We start from the raw sequence: 17,483 nt of genomic DNA, 5'->3' as shown, positions 1-17,483 counted from the left end.
ATTCTGGTGGGGACTTAAACCTGAATACACACAGACTCATGGGGACTTGTGTCACAGTGGGGACCTAAATTGAGGTCCCCATGGGCCCAGAAGCTTATAAAATCATACAGAATTCTTTATTTTTTTTGAGATTGTAAAAATGCAGAAAGTTTCCTGTAAGGGATAGGTTTAGTAGGGTTGGTGTAGGGCGATAGAAAATACAGTTTGTACAGTATATGCGTGTGTGTGCGCGTGTGTGTGTGAGAGAATGCGTGAGAGTGTGCGTGTGTTTGTGTGTGTGAGAGAGAGTGTGTGTGCGTGTGCGTGTGTTTGTGTGTGTGTGTGAGAGAGTGTGTGTGCGTGTTTGTGTGTGTGTGAGAGAGTGTGCGTGTGTGTGCGCGTGTGTGTGTGAGAGAATGCGTGAGAGAGTGTGCGTGTGCGTGTGTGCGTGTGTGTGTGTGTGAGAGAGTGTGTGTGTACTATTCATCCTAAAATAAAATTAAAAAATAAAGCACTACTGAAGACCATTTATAGATTATTTTAAATGATTCCTCATGTCTGAATATCCCTCTCTAAACCGCACGTCTGGTTTGTGTCCCTCCTCAGGCCGCTGTCAGATCCAGCAGAAGTCGCGGTCATGTACTCCGAGTGGCGCTCTTTACACCTGGTGGTCCAGAACGATCAGGGTCACCTGAGCGTCTTACACACTTACCCAGCCGGCGTGGGTCGAGACGTGGCAAACGCTGTGGTGCGGCCCCTGGGAAACAGCCTCGGAGGAGCGCCGTCTGAGTGCCTCCTCAAGACTGACAAGGAGGTAAGAAGTGTGTGTGTGTGTGTGTGTGTGTGTGTGTGTGTTTCATAACATCTCACATCTGTGAAGAGTCTTCGATTCAAACCCGAGGCTGCGGCAGGAATTCAAGGTTGTGGCATTGCAAGGTTGTGCATCCGGTTAACTGTTAACTTCTGCTGAGCTCAAGAGCAACGTCAAGGTGTTTGGGTGGAAAATTTTTGTTTTCTCACAGCAGTTCATGTGCAGTTTGACTTATATTTGACATAGGGCTGGACGATATGGCCAAAATTGATATCACGATATATTTCTTAATTTCGGTCGATACGATATAATTCGGATATCGATATGACCACTATTTATCTGAAATAGAAATCTTTTGTAACATTATAAATGCCTTTATCATCACTTTTGATCAATTTTAAGCATCCTTGCTAAATACAGTGTGTTTTTGGTGGGGTTCGCGGGAGTGTGTTTGTGTGTGTGTGTGTGAGCGAGAGAGAGTGTGTGTGTGTGTGTGTGTGGCACTGCCTTCCATTGCATTGTGAGTGTGGTTCCTGTGGGCTTCTGTGTACTGTGATAAGAGCAGAGGAAATCCTGTCCATTCCCGTTCGGCCTCTGATTTTTTTTTTCCTGACCTCTGATCCAGCTTATTGCTGCCCGTGGTGACCGATGCTGTTTGGAAAATAACTGTGCAAAAACGCGGATCCATTAAATGCAGGGCTTTTCTGTTTCCTGCTGACAGAACCAGTGTGTTTCACTCACAAATGTGCATGAGAGAGTCATCAGACTTTTCCCTCTCAAGCTCAAGGATTGGTGATCCATCTCAAACCGGTTTAGGTAGTCATTAGTCCATCTAATGCTGTGCTTGTCCTCCTCAGGTGAAATGGACCATGGAGGTGCTGTGTTACGGCCTGACGCTCCCGCTGGATGGAGACACGGTTAAGTTGTGTGTGGACGTCTACACTGACTGGATAATGGCCCTGGTGTCTCCGAGAGACTCTATACCCCAGCCCATCATTAAAGAGCCTAACCTCTACGTCCAAACCATCCTCAAACACTTGCACAACCTTTTCCTGCCCAGGTGTGTTTGGCATGTGGGTTCAAATACCCATGATGCACAGTGCACGTAAACTCTTCCATGACTGCATTGATGAACACTGCATACTGCACACTTTATACTGTACACTACCTACAGTCATTTTTATTGCACAGTATGCAACAGTCATTTGTATGTGTAAACATATATATATATATATATATATAAAATGTAATTTAAGTAATAATAAATAAATATATATATATATATATATATGTATGTATATATGTGTGTGTGTGTGTGTGTGTATATGTGTGTGTGTGTGTGTGTGTGTACACACTATTAGTATATTATCAGTATATTACTAATACATACAGTATGTATTAGAAATCTCATTAAAATGATTAAACGTTTAAGCTTTGTTGTATTGGTGATTTTTGAAAGAGAAAATTATTATTTGTTTTGTTCTGATAAAATGACTCTCCTAGAACAATATTAACTAACAATATTATTTTTGGATGTGATGCTAGGTGTGTTTTCTGTCTAATTAGTGTAGCACTTCCTGTTTGTGCTTTATGATTTTCAATATGAATGGTTCTTTCTTTCAGACCAGAGCACTTCAGCCTGGTGCACTTTAAATTGTGTCAGCAAGTGCTGTCTGCCGTGCAGAAGTTGGCACGTGACTCGTCCGGCATGGCCAGAGAGACCTGGGAAGTGCTGCTGCTCTTCCTGCTGCGCATCAATGACACGCTACTGGCCCCGCCCACTGTGGGAGGTGCGTATGTCAGCCATGGACAAACACAATGAAGTTCTGTCTTTAACTAGATCTTACATTGACTGAGAAACAAATGAGAGAAGGTGCACGTTTTGCATCTAAACAAACTGCATTTTGTGTGCCGTATGCACATATGTGACCCTGGAGCACAAAAGCAGTGTTAAGTCGCTGGGGTATATTTGTAGCAATAGCCAACAATACATTGTATGGGTCAAAATTATAGATTTTTCTTTTATGCCAAAAATCATTAGGACATTAAGTAAAGATCATGTTCCATAAAGATATTTTGTAAATTTCCTACCGTAAATATATCAAAACTTAATTTTTGATTAGTAATATGCATTGCTAAGAACTTCATTTGAACAACTTTAAAGATGATTTTCTCAATATTTAGATTTTTTTGCAATTCCAGATTTTCAAATAGTTGTATCTCAGCCAAATATTGTCCGATCCTAACAAACCATACATCAGTGGAAAGCTTATTTATTCAGCTTTGAGATGGTGTATATATCTCAATTTCAAAATATTGACCCTTATGACTGGTTTTGTGGTCCAGGGTCACATATGCCTTTTTTCCTGTTTTAAGATAACGAGTGCAGAAATGTCTAAAATTTGCTTTGCTTTTCCGTAACCAAACATTCTGTTTTTTTAATCAACCGCACATGATCAGATCTCGATGAGAGTGTTTTAAAGAGATCATATTCTGCACTTTTGTAGCATTTTAAGCCACAATATCCACATTGACCGCCACAAATATCCAGCGCTCCCTGCCATCAGCTCCCGCGTCTCACACACACGAGCATGACTTTAGCACTAGATTTAGCAAGTTTCAGACCCTTTAAGCGGCTTTTTCCCATAGAATATTCATACTGACAAAGAAAATATGGTTAACACCCGGTCATGCATGAAAAAAAAAATACCGTCATGTACCGTGAAACCGGTATAATTTTGAAAAATACCGTGATATAAATTTTTGGTCATACCGCCCAGCACTAATTTTAAGTTATTATTGTTATTATTGAAATGTTAGATTTTCAAAGGTTTCTTACAAGCTGTCGTAGTTTGTTTTTCATGACTATTTTCAACCTTTACATTGTTTTCATGTGCTAAAATAATAACCAATCAGCTCTACAATACATTTTTAAGAAAGTAATTCAGCAAAAACAAGCTGCACATTTCTCTCCCTCAAGTGCGTTTCCAAGTGCTGTATGTGCCTACGGTTTTTGTATAGAAACATATGAACACCAGACTGTCTGACGGATATCACCGGTCGTGTCTCCTGTAGGTGGAATAGCAGAGAAGCTGGCCGAGAAGTTGATCAGCGTGCTGTTTGAGGTTTGGTTCCTGGCCTGCACGCGCTGCTTCCCCACGCCGCCCTACTGGAAGACGGCCCGGGAGATGCTGGCCAACTGGAGACATCACCCTCCGGTGGTGGAGCAGTGGAGTAAAGTCATCGCTGCTCTCACTTCCAGGTACTGTAGCCCTGCATCATCGCTGCAGCTTTGTTTATTTCCTTGTTTTATAGTTTATTTAACAGGGACAATACAGAATATCATTACTGCACAGTATTGAGCAGCAGCTGTTATGGGTCAAAGATGAAAAGGGGTTTTCAAGCATCAATGCAAATAAATGTTTAATACAGCTTTAATATTTTTTTTCATGCATCAGTAAGTGTCCTGTTAAATTTTATTGTTTTCTGAAAAATAATGACTATCATACATTTTTACCATGAATTACTGAAATGTCATTTAGTGTAACAATAGTTCATATACCAAGAAATCTTGTCAGGCATGTTTAGAACAAAAATCATTAGATGATATTTGGTCAATATGCTCTCTTCATTGAGAGTCAAGGTAACCAAAACTTAGAAGATCCAAAAAGGTCATGAAATCGTAAGTTTAATCCCCAGTGACCTTTTGACCTCAGGATGTTGCTATATGTGACCCTGGACCACAAAACCAGTCTTAAATGTCAGTTTTTCGAAATTGAGATTTATACATAATTCGAAAGCTGAATAAATAAGCTTTCCACTGATGTATGGTTTGTTAGGATCGGACAATATTTGGCCGAGATACAACTATTTGAAAATCTGGAATCTGAGGGTGCAAAAAAATCAAATCAAAGTTGTCCAAATTAAGTTCTTAGCAATGCATATTAGTAATCAAAACTGAAGTTTTGATATATTTACGGTAGGAAATTTGCTAAATATCTTCATGGAACATGATCTTTACTTAATATCCTAATGATTTTTGGCATAAAAGAAAAATCGATCATTTTGACCCATACAATGTATTGTTGGCTATTGCTACAAATATACCCCAGCGACTTAAGACTGCTTTTGTGCTCCAGGGTCACAAATAGCCATTAATTCAATCGAATTTACATTTATGCTTATGCATTTGACAGCTTTTATCCGAAGAGACTTATTACATTAATCTATGCATTCCATGCTCTACTGTTTGAGTTACAGGAATCGGTAAAGTAGACAGCCTTTTTACTGATGTTGATGCTGTTGTTTGCTTGACCTTCATCGTATTTGTTTTGTTGTCCACACAGGCTGCTGCGGTTCATGTACGGCCCGTCCTTCCCTCCGTTTAAAGTGCCAGAGGAAGACGCCAGCCTCATCCCCGCTGAGATGGACAACGACTGTGTGGCTCAGACGTGGTATCGATTTCTGCACATGCTCAGGTCTGCAGTCGAACGGACTTCATCTGCTTACTGTCTCAGTCCGCTGGGTCCATTCTGATCGTAGTTACTTACATAAGTTGTTCGTTTATCAGTAACCCCGTGGACCTGAGCAATCCCGTCATAGTGAGTTCCACCCCAAAGTTTCAGGAGCAGTTGTTGGGGGGAAACAGCGTTCCTCACGAGGTCATTCAGCACCCCTGCCTCAAACAGCTGCCTCAGATCTTCTTCAGAGCGATGAGGGGCGTCAGCTGCCTCGTGGACGCTTTCCTAGGTAAGATCACATTACAAGGGTCTCTTTTTGTTTTTTTATGCTATTAACATGATATTCCATAAAGTAGCATATAAATACCATGGTAAATCAATATGGTAATCGTTCAGTATGTGCAACAGAGCCTCTACATATGCACATTATTTTATTGCACTACATTTTAATCTCAGATGTAAATTTTATTACTCAGCAAAAACTTTTAACAGAGTCAACCCTGAATCGATTTTGCATTTTTTTTTAATCCAAAGCGAACATTAAAAACCTTTTAAATTGCTCTTTCATGGCATTTAGGGCTGCACAATTAATCGCGATTACAATTACGGATGCCACAATTACGTAATCGTTCAAAGCGGCAATTAATCGTTCAAAGTCCACTTATGTTATTCTGCACGCTTAAGATATGTTTTTTTCTTTCTACATGTTATCTTAAGGGTTTTTCCATTGTTTTAGTTTTAGTATAACATTTATAATACCATTCATATTTTTACTTTTTTTTATAATTTAAAGAAGAAACCAATCCGATGTATAGTTGACATTTGAGGCTTAATACTGTAGAAAAGCACTTTTTTTTCACAACGTTTTTTTCAGTTAGAGTGTTTTCAGCTTGTTTATTTTCATATAAAAATACAGCATGCAGTTGCATCAAACAATGGTATAAACATCATTCAATGTAAATTGTGATAATCGTAATTAATAATCGCAATTACAATTTCAAGGGAATAATCGACAATTATGATTTTTGTCATAATCGTGGAGCCCTAATGGCATTTCAACAATAGTCAAGGAAGCTGATATGACATTAACAAAACAACCAACCAAGCTACTAATCTCGGATGTTGTTTTAGTGTTTGTGGTGTGCTGGTCATTTGGTTTGAATCTCAGTCGACACCGGCTTTGACTGTTTTTCCATTTCTAGGTGTTGCTGTTTGTAAGAAACTCGAGTGTCTTGAAACTCTGCCCTCTTCTGGTACTCATTCAGCAATTCAATGCTGTTCTCTTATCATTGTCACTCTTAGCCCTTTTTCCTCTGACATGGTGCTGGAAACTGCTTCACATGTGCATAATGTTCATTTAATTAACACCAACTCAACATATACCATTTTCTTTCCCAGTCCGTCTGAAATGATTTTATTTACAATATCACATGTTATTGCTATGAATTTTATTTTTTTAAATAATAAGGTAAAATTTTTTAATAATTAACATAATACACATAAATATGAAGCAGCACAACATTGATAATAATCAAAAAATGTTTCTTGAGCAGCAAATCAGCATATTAGAATGATTTCTGAAGGATCATGTGACACTGAAGAATGATGAAAATTCAGCTTTGCGTCACAGGAATAAATTACATTTTACAATATATTTTACTTTAAAAATGGTTATTTTAAATTGTAATAATATTTCACAATTTTACTGTTTTTGATCAAATAAATGCAACTTTGTTGGGCATAAAATACTTTTCAAAAACTAAAAAAAAAATCTTAATTAGTCCAGACTTATTTAAAGAACCTCTAATTATTACATCAAAGCCAGTTTGTGATCATAAAGGAGCTGCATTAAATTGCTTTGGATGTTAAGATATGTTTTCAAAACTAGGATTAAGACTTGTTGAACAATGATTGCAATGCAATATGTTTGATTCAGTGGTTCATGTTGAGCACCAGCACCATTTTGATGGAAAAGGGGTATCAAGTCAATCTGTAAAGTAGATTGTGACTGTAACTTTATTCCGAAAGCAGAGCACAGTCTGGTTTATTGGAGTTTTGGTTTAATTATAAGTTCAAGCATGTTCAGGCGTTTAAACTGAATAGAAAATAAGCTTGACTTAATTAATTACTTCATACAGACAGTATTTGAGATGCTTCTGTCTGCTGTTGAATGCAGCAATTAGTTCTTGTTTTTAAGTGAATATTTAGTCAAAATTTGTCATGAGAATGAATTATGTCTGATTTTCCACTGTCTTTGTGACCAGACTGTCACATCTCAGTATAGTTAGTTGTGATAGTTCTATATCGTAACTGCACATGCTCATGGTTTGTTCACAATAACCTGACGTGTTGTGTCCATATGAGTTTCTAACATTTCTTCAGAGGTCTTGTTTTATGTTTTCTCAGGAGTCACAGTGTCTAGGAGCAATATTCGAGACAGACTTCCCTCTATAGGTACACTAAACCTGTCCAAACCCAATCAGTTAGTGACTAACAATGGGCTTAACTACCCAACACACTGATTCTGGAGGTGTTTGGGTGCAACTCGAATATCCTGATTAGGGACAGAAATAAAAATAATTTTCTAGCTGGAGTTTCTAAAATTATGTTCATAATGTATGTTGTAATTCTTCCTTTTTGAGGTTACTGTGTAATCCCATTTTTTCCCCAGGTGTTGCTGTATCTCGGAACAATTTTCGAGACAGACTCCCATCTTATGGTATTTGATAACGCACCTCTGACTAATCAAGAGGGAGTTTGATGAGGATTGTAGATACACGAGCACTTTTAGATCAAAGATCCCTGTGTTGTGGAAATCAATCAATTATCCATTGTTAATTATCTTGTTAATTGCCTTGTTTTTGCTCCCATACAAGAGTAAATCGTTGCCCAGAATGAATGTGAACATACTTATTGATTGGTACCCAGTCTGCCTCTATTCCAGCTGTCCTTTGTTTAGACACAAAATCAAACTGGCATTTAAATGGCACTTTGATTTAAAGACCTCGTGAAATTAAAATGTGGCATTTAGTTGCTGTCTGTAGCTTTGAGATGATCTAAAATTCTAGATTATATCACAAAACATATATATGCATGTTTAACATTTTTTTAATTCAATTTAAATTTAAAATAATTTTATTTAAATTAATTTTTAATTTTAAAATTCATTTTAAATAAAAATAGAACCAAAAATATAGATTTTTAAAAAATATATGTTAATTTTTTATATTGTAATAAGTTTTATATTACAATATGTATATATATATATGTATATGTATACAGTATATATATATATATATATATATATATAGTCCAATTAAATTCTCTGCTATCTAGAAAGTTGATGTCATTTATTTAATTCACCTATCAGTCCAGTGTGATTTTGACATAACCTAAAGGCTATTGGATATTTGAAAAAAGGCGTCCAGGCCTATGACGTCCTGCTCCAACTTCATGTTTCTTTAATATGGGGTCTTTAATATCCCGTCTGTGAGTTGGAGGTATACATGATGAAATGGCTCTAAAATATCAGCTTTCCACTTACAAGCAACAATCAATAAACTCTTTCGGTTTAAATCTGTCGGTGGAGCTTTCTGGAACGCAGGATGTCAAGAGGGAGATCGGTTTCCTTTGCCGGCCAATCAGTATGTCCACAGAGGTTTTAGGCAAATAGCCAAATTTGAATGCAGGGGTTTCCAGCATTTACTGCCAATCAGCAGCTGAGCTGGGATGCTGTATGGAAATGCATCTCTGATGCTGATGTCTTTGTCTCTAGTGGAGTGTGTGTCTGGTTGCATTTCATTGCATCTCTGGAAACTTTTGAAATGCTGTGAACAGGTTTCTCTTGCATTATAAGCAAAGCTCAGTCACAAACTCTCTCAAAACGAATCCTAATTAAGAACTGATCACAATACTTTATAGTTCTGGAATAAAAGGATAAGAATTAGGATGCAACCTTGTTTCTAAACTTGTCTGCCTTTTTATTAAGTATCGTTTACAAAGGACAAATCAAATTATATAACTTCAGTGTCCATTCAAGCTAATTTTTTTCCTCAAACTGTATCTTCAAGAAGAAATTAGTGAACTGAAGGCTCATAATGCGAGGGACATCTGTGTTTGAATTCAAGATTATTGTGTGTGGATTAAAGGAATAATTCACCCAATAATGCAAATCATTTACTCACCATCATGGCGACACCCATGTGACATTCATTCTTCAGTGGAGCACTAAAGGAGATGTTTAGCAGAATGTTTACACTGCTTTTTTGCATACTATGAAAGCAGACAGTGATCAGGACAAAAAAACAATATAGAAATAGGTTCATGTATCTGTGCACTATATTTAAGTTGTTATCCGTTGGCAGGTTTATCTTCTTAGCTTGTGAGAACCAATGGCATCTGACGGCTTTGTTGGTGTTCCACAGAATGAAAGTCATACAGGTTTAGAACAACTTGAGGGAGTGTAAATGATGATGAAGTTTCATTTTTGGGTGAATAATCCCTTTAAAAATGGTGAATCTTGCACTACTGACCCAATCAGTACTCGCTGTGAAGCATCATGGATATACATGTTCATTTTACACCCTAAAGTGTTTCATTCATTCATTTATTTTATTTATAGAGCACTTTACTACTGCACCTGCCGACCAAAGTGCTGTACAATCAACATACAGCTACATACAATACATAAAACAACAAACAGTCCAAGTAAAAACACACAAACTAGCCCAACCCCTTGAAGGCTAATGACAAGTAATTTTTAACCGCAGCTTTAAAGGTGTTTATGGATGTAATCTCTCTAATCTCGGATGGCAGACTGCAACAGCAAAGGCCTCATCCCCTTTCAGCTTTAAATTAGTTCGTGGGATAGTAAAAAACAACTTATTAGTTGATCTTAATGACCTAGATGACTGACAGAAAGTAATAAGTTCAGACACATAAGCAGGAGCCATTCCATGCACTATCTTAAACACATGCAACAGAACCTTATATTCTTCAACTTCTATTATACCCCTTATATTCTTCACTATATAATCTTCACCTCTTCCAGACATGCCAAAATTAAACCACAATTCTCTCCAGGTTTCAAAGGGAGATAAATTTGTGTATCATCAGCATACAAATGGTAAGACATGCCATATTTATTAAAAATCGAGCCCAGAGGCAGCATGTACAAGGAAAACAATACAGGGCCAATAACAGAACCCTGAGGAACCCCAGAACCCTTTTTATGCAACAAAGGGTTAAGAATATCTATTCTACAGCCTGTATCAAGATTTACATTTTTGTTTAGTGATTGTGTTTCACATAGCTGAATTGTTCGATGTTGAAATGGCAAAATCCAAGAAACATCTGACGTTTGATTGTCTGCTGTCTAAATTGTTGATGTCGCATCATCCGAAAAGCCTATTTCATTTTGCATTTTCTCATATTTAAGGGCTGAAATGGATCTGCTGAGATATTGTCCTGCAGTTATATAAATGCTGGGCATGTTGGCAGGTGCTTTATGGCTGAATATGTGTCCAGACATGATCTCTGATGAGACGCTGGTTTTAATTCTTTGGTTTTCTTGCTTCTCCACCTGTTTGATTGCTCTCACAGGTATTTCCCGCCCCCGGTCAGACAGTGCTCCGCCCACACCTGTCAATCGGCTCAGTATGCCCCTGCCCCCAACGACGACCAACACTACACCCCCTCACAGCCGCAGGCACCGCCCCACCGCTGTTGTCAAGACAACCAGCAAAGCCTCAACGGTATGACCATGAAAAACAGAAGCCCTACCCTCCATATTTCTTTCTTATTTATTATCCTGATTCACTCACAAATTTGTGTCGACTTCTGAAAAACCAACAAATCCTCTCTAATTTACTCTCCACTCCACAGACTGGTCAGACCAAAGTGTCGCACCAGCCGTCATCCACTTCCCCGCTCTCCAGCCCAAACCAGACGAGCTCTGAGCCGCGGCCGCTACCGGCTCCGACCCGGCCGAAGGTCAACAGTGTGCTAAATCTGTTTGGCCAGTGGTTGTTTGACGCTGCGCTGGTCCACTGTAAACTCCACTCCGGCCTGAGCAGAGACAGCAGCATGACCGGTAAGACTGCGATACGTGTTATAACCAATACTGCGGTCACCCCGTTTTCATTTGTTTTTCATTTCTCTACTTATTTTACCTGTTGAGGGTGTTTTTATTTCCTTTTCTTTTATTGAATATTCCTACCTGCAAGATTGTACCACATTCAGGGTTCGTCTCCAATGGTGTGACACTAGCGTAGATGCTGTGAAACAATTATTCTGAGATCTTGCAAAAATAGTGAGGTTTAATATTATGGATTTTAATATTTGTACACCTGATTGGCCACACATAGAGAACTTAAATTGCATTTATAATTCAGTTTAATAACAGCTAATTGTATTCCTGTAGCTCAAACAGTAGAGCATGATGCAAATAATGCCAAGGTCATGGGTTCAATTCCCAATTAAAATGTATACCAGTCACTTTGGATTTAAATGCATGAATGTAAATGAGATGTATGCAGAATTGCTTAAATTCAGTGAACACAGTATTTTATACAATATTTAGTCAAAATTCACAATTTTAAAAGCTGAAAAACATGCTTTATCCATTGATAAATTTATGAATGGATTTTGAAACTGGTGCAAACACTTGTATTAAAGCAATAGTTCACCCAAAAAATGAAAATTTGCTAAAAAATGTTCTCACCCTCAGGCCATCCGAGATGTAGATGAGTTTGTTTCTTCATCAGATTTGGAGAAATGTAGCATTGCATCAGTGTCTCAGCAATGGATGCTCTGCAGTGAATGGGTGCCGTCAGAATGAGAGTCCGAACAGCTGATAAAAACATCACAATAATCCACAAGTAATCCACAGCACTCCAGTCCATCAGTTAACATCTGGAGAAGACAAAAGCTGAAACAAATCCATCAAGACATTTTTAACTAAAATACGAGTCCATAATCCATAATAACGCTTCCTCCAGTGAAAAAGTGTTCTGGTCTAAATCAGGAGAGAAATCTGCACAGATTTTTTTGGCACCATTTACAAGCCAAAACGGCTCTAAAGAAATATGTGGCTGGATTTTGATGTGAGAGACAACAGGAGATTTTTCACTGGAGAAAGCGTTATTATGCATTATGGATTTGTATTTTAGATAAAAACATCTTAATGCTGGATTTGTTTCAGCTTTTGGCTTCTCCAGATTTTAACTGATGGACTGGAGTGCTGTGGATTACTTGTGGATTATTGTGATGTTTTTATCAGCTGTTTGGACTCTCATTCTGACGGCACCCATTCACTGCAGAGCATTCACTGAGACACTGATGCAATGCTACATTTCTACAAATCTGATGAAGAAACAAACTCATCTACATCTGGGATGGCCTGAGGGTGAGTAAATTCTGAGCAAATGTTCATTTTTTCCTGAATTATTCCTTTAATTAGGTAGTTAATCGGTATGTAAGGTATTATCGGTAAGGTAAATACCAGTCAATGAATTGAAATTGGTGTTTTGTACACGTATGTGAAAAGTGTAAAAGTAGATTTATGATGTGTTAACATTCAGCTTTCTAATATGTTTATGTTGGGTTAGTTTCCACTCATGGCAGCTGGACAGTTTTTATGTTTTATCACACTGTTGAGAATGTGTGTCATTAATCTAGTTTTATTTTTTATGTATTGAATTTATTGAAATCATTCTGTGGATTTGTTAATAGCATTGCGTACATCTTTTCTGAACTTGCATTGTTTTTGTTCGGTTTTCATTTTTGCATGATGGGTAACTGAAACTCTTTTTAATGGTCTCCCTGTGTCTTTAAAAGCACAAAAGCAGAACAAAACGTCTGAATAGTTTACTGAACTCTACTACTGCTGTTCTTTGATTTGTTTCCATTTTATCTCTGTTATCTTGCAGCAACATTTTTCCAAATTCTTCTTTCTTATAAATCTTGTAAGTAGGAACACAAGCTTTACCAGTTGCAGTTATTTGGTTCATTTCAGTTTGTTTACTTCCGTCTTTTTCGTTTCTTTCGTTGACACTGTCACTCGTCCATTGTTGCAGTACTTGTTTTCTTGGGGCAAGAGACTTGCGCATAAACTGCTTGAGTTAAAGGTCCGGGGAGTGTTTTGACTGCTGCCCAAATCTCATTGGCTCAACTGCAACAAATATTCAGGATCCTGAAGTGGGCCAAGAATGTTTGTTGCGCTTGATCCTTCTCCTTGATTCAACTTACCCGCCATCATTAAAACCAGTTCCTACCATACCATCTCCTGAAGGACCTCTACTAACTGATCTTCTCCAAAGAAAAACACAAACCAGTCTTACTTTGAGTTTTTGCCTAGCCTTTATTTGACAGCTTTTGTTTTATGTTAGCGTTTTCATTGGTTCTTTTTGTTTTTGTATGGATATTCCTGCATGTCGTGGTTGTTGGTGCAATTTGTCTCAGCCATATCGTGCCTTATTGTCTTAATTTAGGATGCTGGACTATAGAAATTGGCCTTTAATCAATGTTTGTCTGACATGAAATCCAACTGAGATGCTCTGATAACAGGGAGACTGACCAGGAGATGTCGAATAGTGCATTCTGTTCTGTCTCGAGCCGCTCGCACACAAACACGATTGAACATTATGGCTCTCCAATGCGATTTCGCGTGATCCGAACAAGAAGGCCGCTTCCTCCAAATAGATAGAAACGTGCTGCTGAAGCCAAAGTCCCATTAGATTAGCACTCGCTTCCTACTGCAAATGAAATTATGCGAAAGTCCTGTCAAACAAATGTAATAAACTCTCGTGGAAAGATAAATCTTCTAAAGCTTGAATATTTATAGGTACAAATGGTGAATAGTATGTAATGTAACGGTTAAACAGTGACTTTTTCACTTAGTATTTAAATCAGAAATTTGGAATAATTACGTTTTTTTTATATTTTTAGGCAGCAAATCAGCATATTAGAATGATTTCTGAAGATCATGTGACACTGAAGACTGGAGTAATGATGCTGAAAATACAGCTTTGATCACAGAAATAAATTACAATTTAACAGATATTCACATAGAAAACAGCTGTTTGAAATTATAATAATATTTCAAATTTTTCACTGTATTTTTGATTAAAAAATAAATGCAGTATTGATGAGCATAGGAGACTTCTTTCAAAAACATTCAAAAATCCTAATTATTCCAGACTTTTGGCATTTAATTGTCAGAATGTCCAACATTTGTATTTCTCTGAATGTCATATGCATTTTAAAGTTGAGTTGTCTCGATGCATCTACATATTTAGCCTGTGTAATAAAACGTCATGCATTATTGCTATTGACCTAAAGATCAAGCTAAAACTGTTCAACGGTATGCCTTTGATGGCGTTACAAGTTTTGACCTATGTGAAGGGTAGTTTGATGTAATAATAATTATAATTATAATAATCATTATTATTACATTATTTTATTAAAGCTAATTAACTGTATTATTTTATATTATATTAGAAAAATATTATTAATAATAATAATTATTATTATTACAGTGTTTTATAAAAGCTAATTAACTATAATAATATTTTGTTATATATTAAAAGTGAAACTTCCGTTTTAAACCATTCAAGCGGTATGTAGCACATTTTTAAAAAAGCAGTTTTACAGAAAATCGTGATGTTAATGTTTATAACATCTTAATATCTCTATCCCTTGCGGTCACATTTATTAGATTAGAGCACATGATTGGGCGTTTTTTACTGCTCTGCCTGTCTGAAGATCTCTTTGTCGGTAATCCCTGTCATGGGCTCCTTCGAAAGCTTCGCATGTAAAGCGTCACTGAGTGTTTGCGCTTGTGTCTCTCCTTCCCGTCTCTCTGTCTCTCTCTCAGCCCTAGCGACTCAAGCTGGAGTTGAACTGAGACGTAAAGGCTCTCAGATGTCCACGGACACCATGGTGTCCAACCCAATGTTCGACGCCAATGAGTTTCCTGATAATTACGAGTCGGGTCGAGCCGAAGCGTGTGGGACGCTGTGTAGGATCTTCTGCAGTAAGAAGACTGGAGAGGAGATACTTGCAGTGTACCTGTCCAGGTAATCACTAGCTGTTCCCAACGAATCACCTCCTCAGTCATTACTCTACTAGTCACAAGTTTGTAATAATTAAAGGGTTAGCTCACCCAAAAATGAAAATTCTGTCATTAATTACTCACCCTCGTGTTGTTCCAAACCCGTAAGACCTTCGTTCATCGCGTCATGATACTGTCGTGAACGCGTGTCCACAAGTGACGCAGTAGAGACGAAAATGTGGAATAAAGTCGTTATTTTTGTTTTCTTTGTGCAAAAAAGTATTCTCGTAGCTTCGTAACTTTACAGTTGAACCACTGATGTCACACGGACTACATCTTGGTACTTTTCTGGACCTTGAACGTGGTAGTTACCTTGCTGTCTATGGGAGGGTCAGAGAGCCCTCAGATTTCATCAAAAATATCTTAAATTGTGTTCCGAAGATGAACGAAGGTCTTACGGGTTTGGAACAACACGAGGGTGAGTAATTAATGACAGAATTTTCATTTTTGGGTGAACTATCCCTTTAAGATTTTTGATGTTTCTGAAGTCTCTTATGCTCAACTATCTTGCATTTATTTGAAATAAATTAATTCAAAGAAATTAAGATTTTTTTTTTCAGCAAGTACGCATTAAATTAACCAAGAGTGACATTTATAATGTTTCAAAAGATTTCTATTTTTAAAAAATGCTGTTCTTTTGAGCTCTCTATTCGTCAAAGAATCCCGAAAAATAAAATGCATCACGATTTCCACACAAATATGAACAGTTTTCAACATTGATAATAATCAGAAATGTTTCTTGAGAAGCAAAGCAGCATATTAGAATGATTTCTGAAGATCATGTGACAGTGAAGACTGGAGTAATGATGCTGAAAATACAGAGCAATAAATTACAGTTTAACAGATATTCACTTAGAAAACAGCTTTTTTAGATTGTAATAATATTTCACAATTTTTACAGTATTTTTGATTAAATAAATGCAGCCCTGGGAAGCATAAGAGACTTCAAAACATAAAAATATTGATTATTCCAAACAGATGAACCTCTGTTCTGTATCTGATGGTTCTGTTAGGTTCTACATGGTCCTCATCCAGGGTCTTCAGATATCGGACTTCATTTGCAGGCCGGTTTTAGCCAGCATCATCCTCAACTCTTCGGCTCTGTTCTGCTCCGATCTCAAAGGGATCAATGTTGTGGTTCCTTACTTCATATCTGCGCTGGAGACCATCCTACCGGATCGGTGAGCGATGCTTTCTGATTTCTGAGAAATCGGATCCAAAATATGTCTACATTAGGGCTGGGTTTTGACACAAATTTCACGATTTGATTCGATTCTCATTCACAAGCTTGCGATTCGATTCAGTATCGATTATTTTGGATACATATCAGGTACAGTACATGCCAAATTTTCTCAAGGAAAAAAATCTCTCAACTAATGCTGTAAAATATACATGAGAGTCAGTTGTTACTACATTACTATAATACTGAAGGTTAAAATGTACTGATTCGTAGGCTAATATACAACTGCTAAAATTACACTTAATTAACTTTTTTAATTAATAAAGTTATAATTAGCTACATAATAATAGCCTACTTCTACTTTAGTTAATTTTTTGAAATATAAACATTTAAATGGTGGCTGTCAAAAACTTGATGGATTTATTCAAACATAAATGACTAAACACTGAAGAACAGCAAAAATTATGAATATGTTATATGGTGCATATATTTAGCAGTTATATCTACAGTTTATTTTTCTAGCTTACTAATGAGTTTGTGGTCACCGAATATGTTTTTCTGAGGTAAATGTGATGTTACGTGACATTGTTTACAAGCCACAGTCTTTGCGCGGCTGAAACACTGATTGAGCGATTACATGAGACAGGATACGGATTGTAAAATTTTACTCTTTCTTTTAACTTACCTTCGGATGTTTAGTCATGTTTATTTTGTGCTGAAACTGGTATTAAAGTGGAGGAGGTGATCAGTTCACGTGCGTCTCGCGCTGCCGCTTTTACTGAACTGAGGCGCGCCGCGCTACAGCGATCTGTCCGTCCACATTAAACAGCCCCAAAACGGCATTTATTGTTTAAATACTGCAATACAATGGACAAAATTTGAAATCTGAGACTTTGTTTCATATTAAAAGTACCAAAGCACAATGCTTATTGCGATATATTG

The 17,483-nt window shown here is 37.3% G+C and overlaps 1 protein-coding gene across 8 annotated transcripts in view; it reads left to right on the top strand.

The window, feature by feature from the left end:
• Positions 1–17,483, top strand: part of ralgapb (Ral GTPase activating protein non-catalytic subunit beta) — a 38,756-nt gene that overhangs the window by 2,683 nt on the left and 18,590 nt on the right. For 4 of the 8 annotated variants that reach the window (XM_016477530.1, XM_016477531.1, XM_016477529.1 and 1 more), the window contains exons 2-12: positions 586–793; positions 1,648–1,850; positions 2,414–2,580; positions 3,866–4,052; positions 5,137–5,268; positions 5,361–5,539; positions 10,852–11,003; positions 11,134–11,341; positions 13,179–13,214; positions 15,125–15,326; positions 16,375–16,542. In XM_016477530.1, coding sequence (XP_016333016.1) covers positions 617–793; positions 1,648–1,850; positions 2,414–2,580; positions 3,866–4,052; positions 5,137–5,268; positions 5,361–5,539; positions 10,852–11,003; positions 11,134–11,341; positions 13,179–13,214; positions 15,125–15,326; positions 16,375–16,542 — 1,811 coding nt within the window. In that variant the 5' untranslated portion in view covers positions 586–616. The remainder of the gene's footprint in view (positions 1–585; positions 794–1,647; positions 1,851–2,413; positions 2,581–3,865; positions 4,053–5,136; positions 5,269–5,360; positions 5,540–10,851; positions 11,004–11,133; positions 11,342–13,178; positions 13,215–15,124; positions 15,327–16,374; positions 16,543–17,483) is intronic. The other 4 variants (XM_016477535.1, XM_016477533.1, XM_016477534.1 and 1 more) reach the window with 1 other exon arrangement.

Source organism: Sinocyclocheilus anshuiensis, unplaced genomic scaffold (assembly GCF_001515605.1).
Source record: "Sinocyclocheilus anshuiensis isolate Anshui unplaced genomic scaffold, SAMN03320099.WGS_v1.1 scaffold1632, whole genome shotgun sequence".
Classification (NCBI taxonomy): domain Eukaryota; kingdom Metazoa; phylum Chordata; class Actinopteri; order Cypriniformes; family Cyprinidae; genus Sinocyclocheilus; species Sinocyclocheilus anshuiensis.
This window is presented reverse-complemented; position numbering and strand designations above follow the sequence as displayed.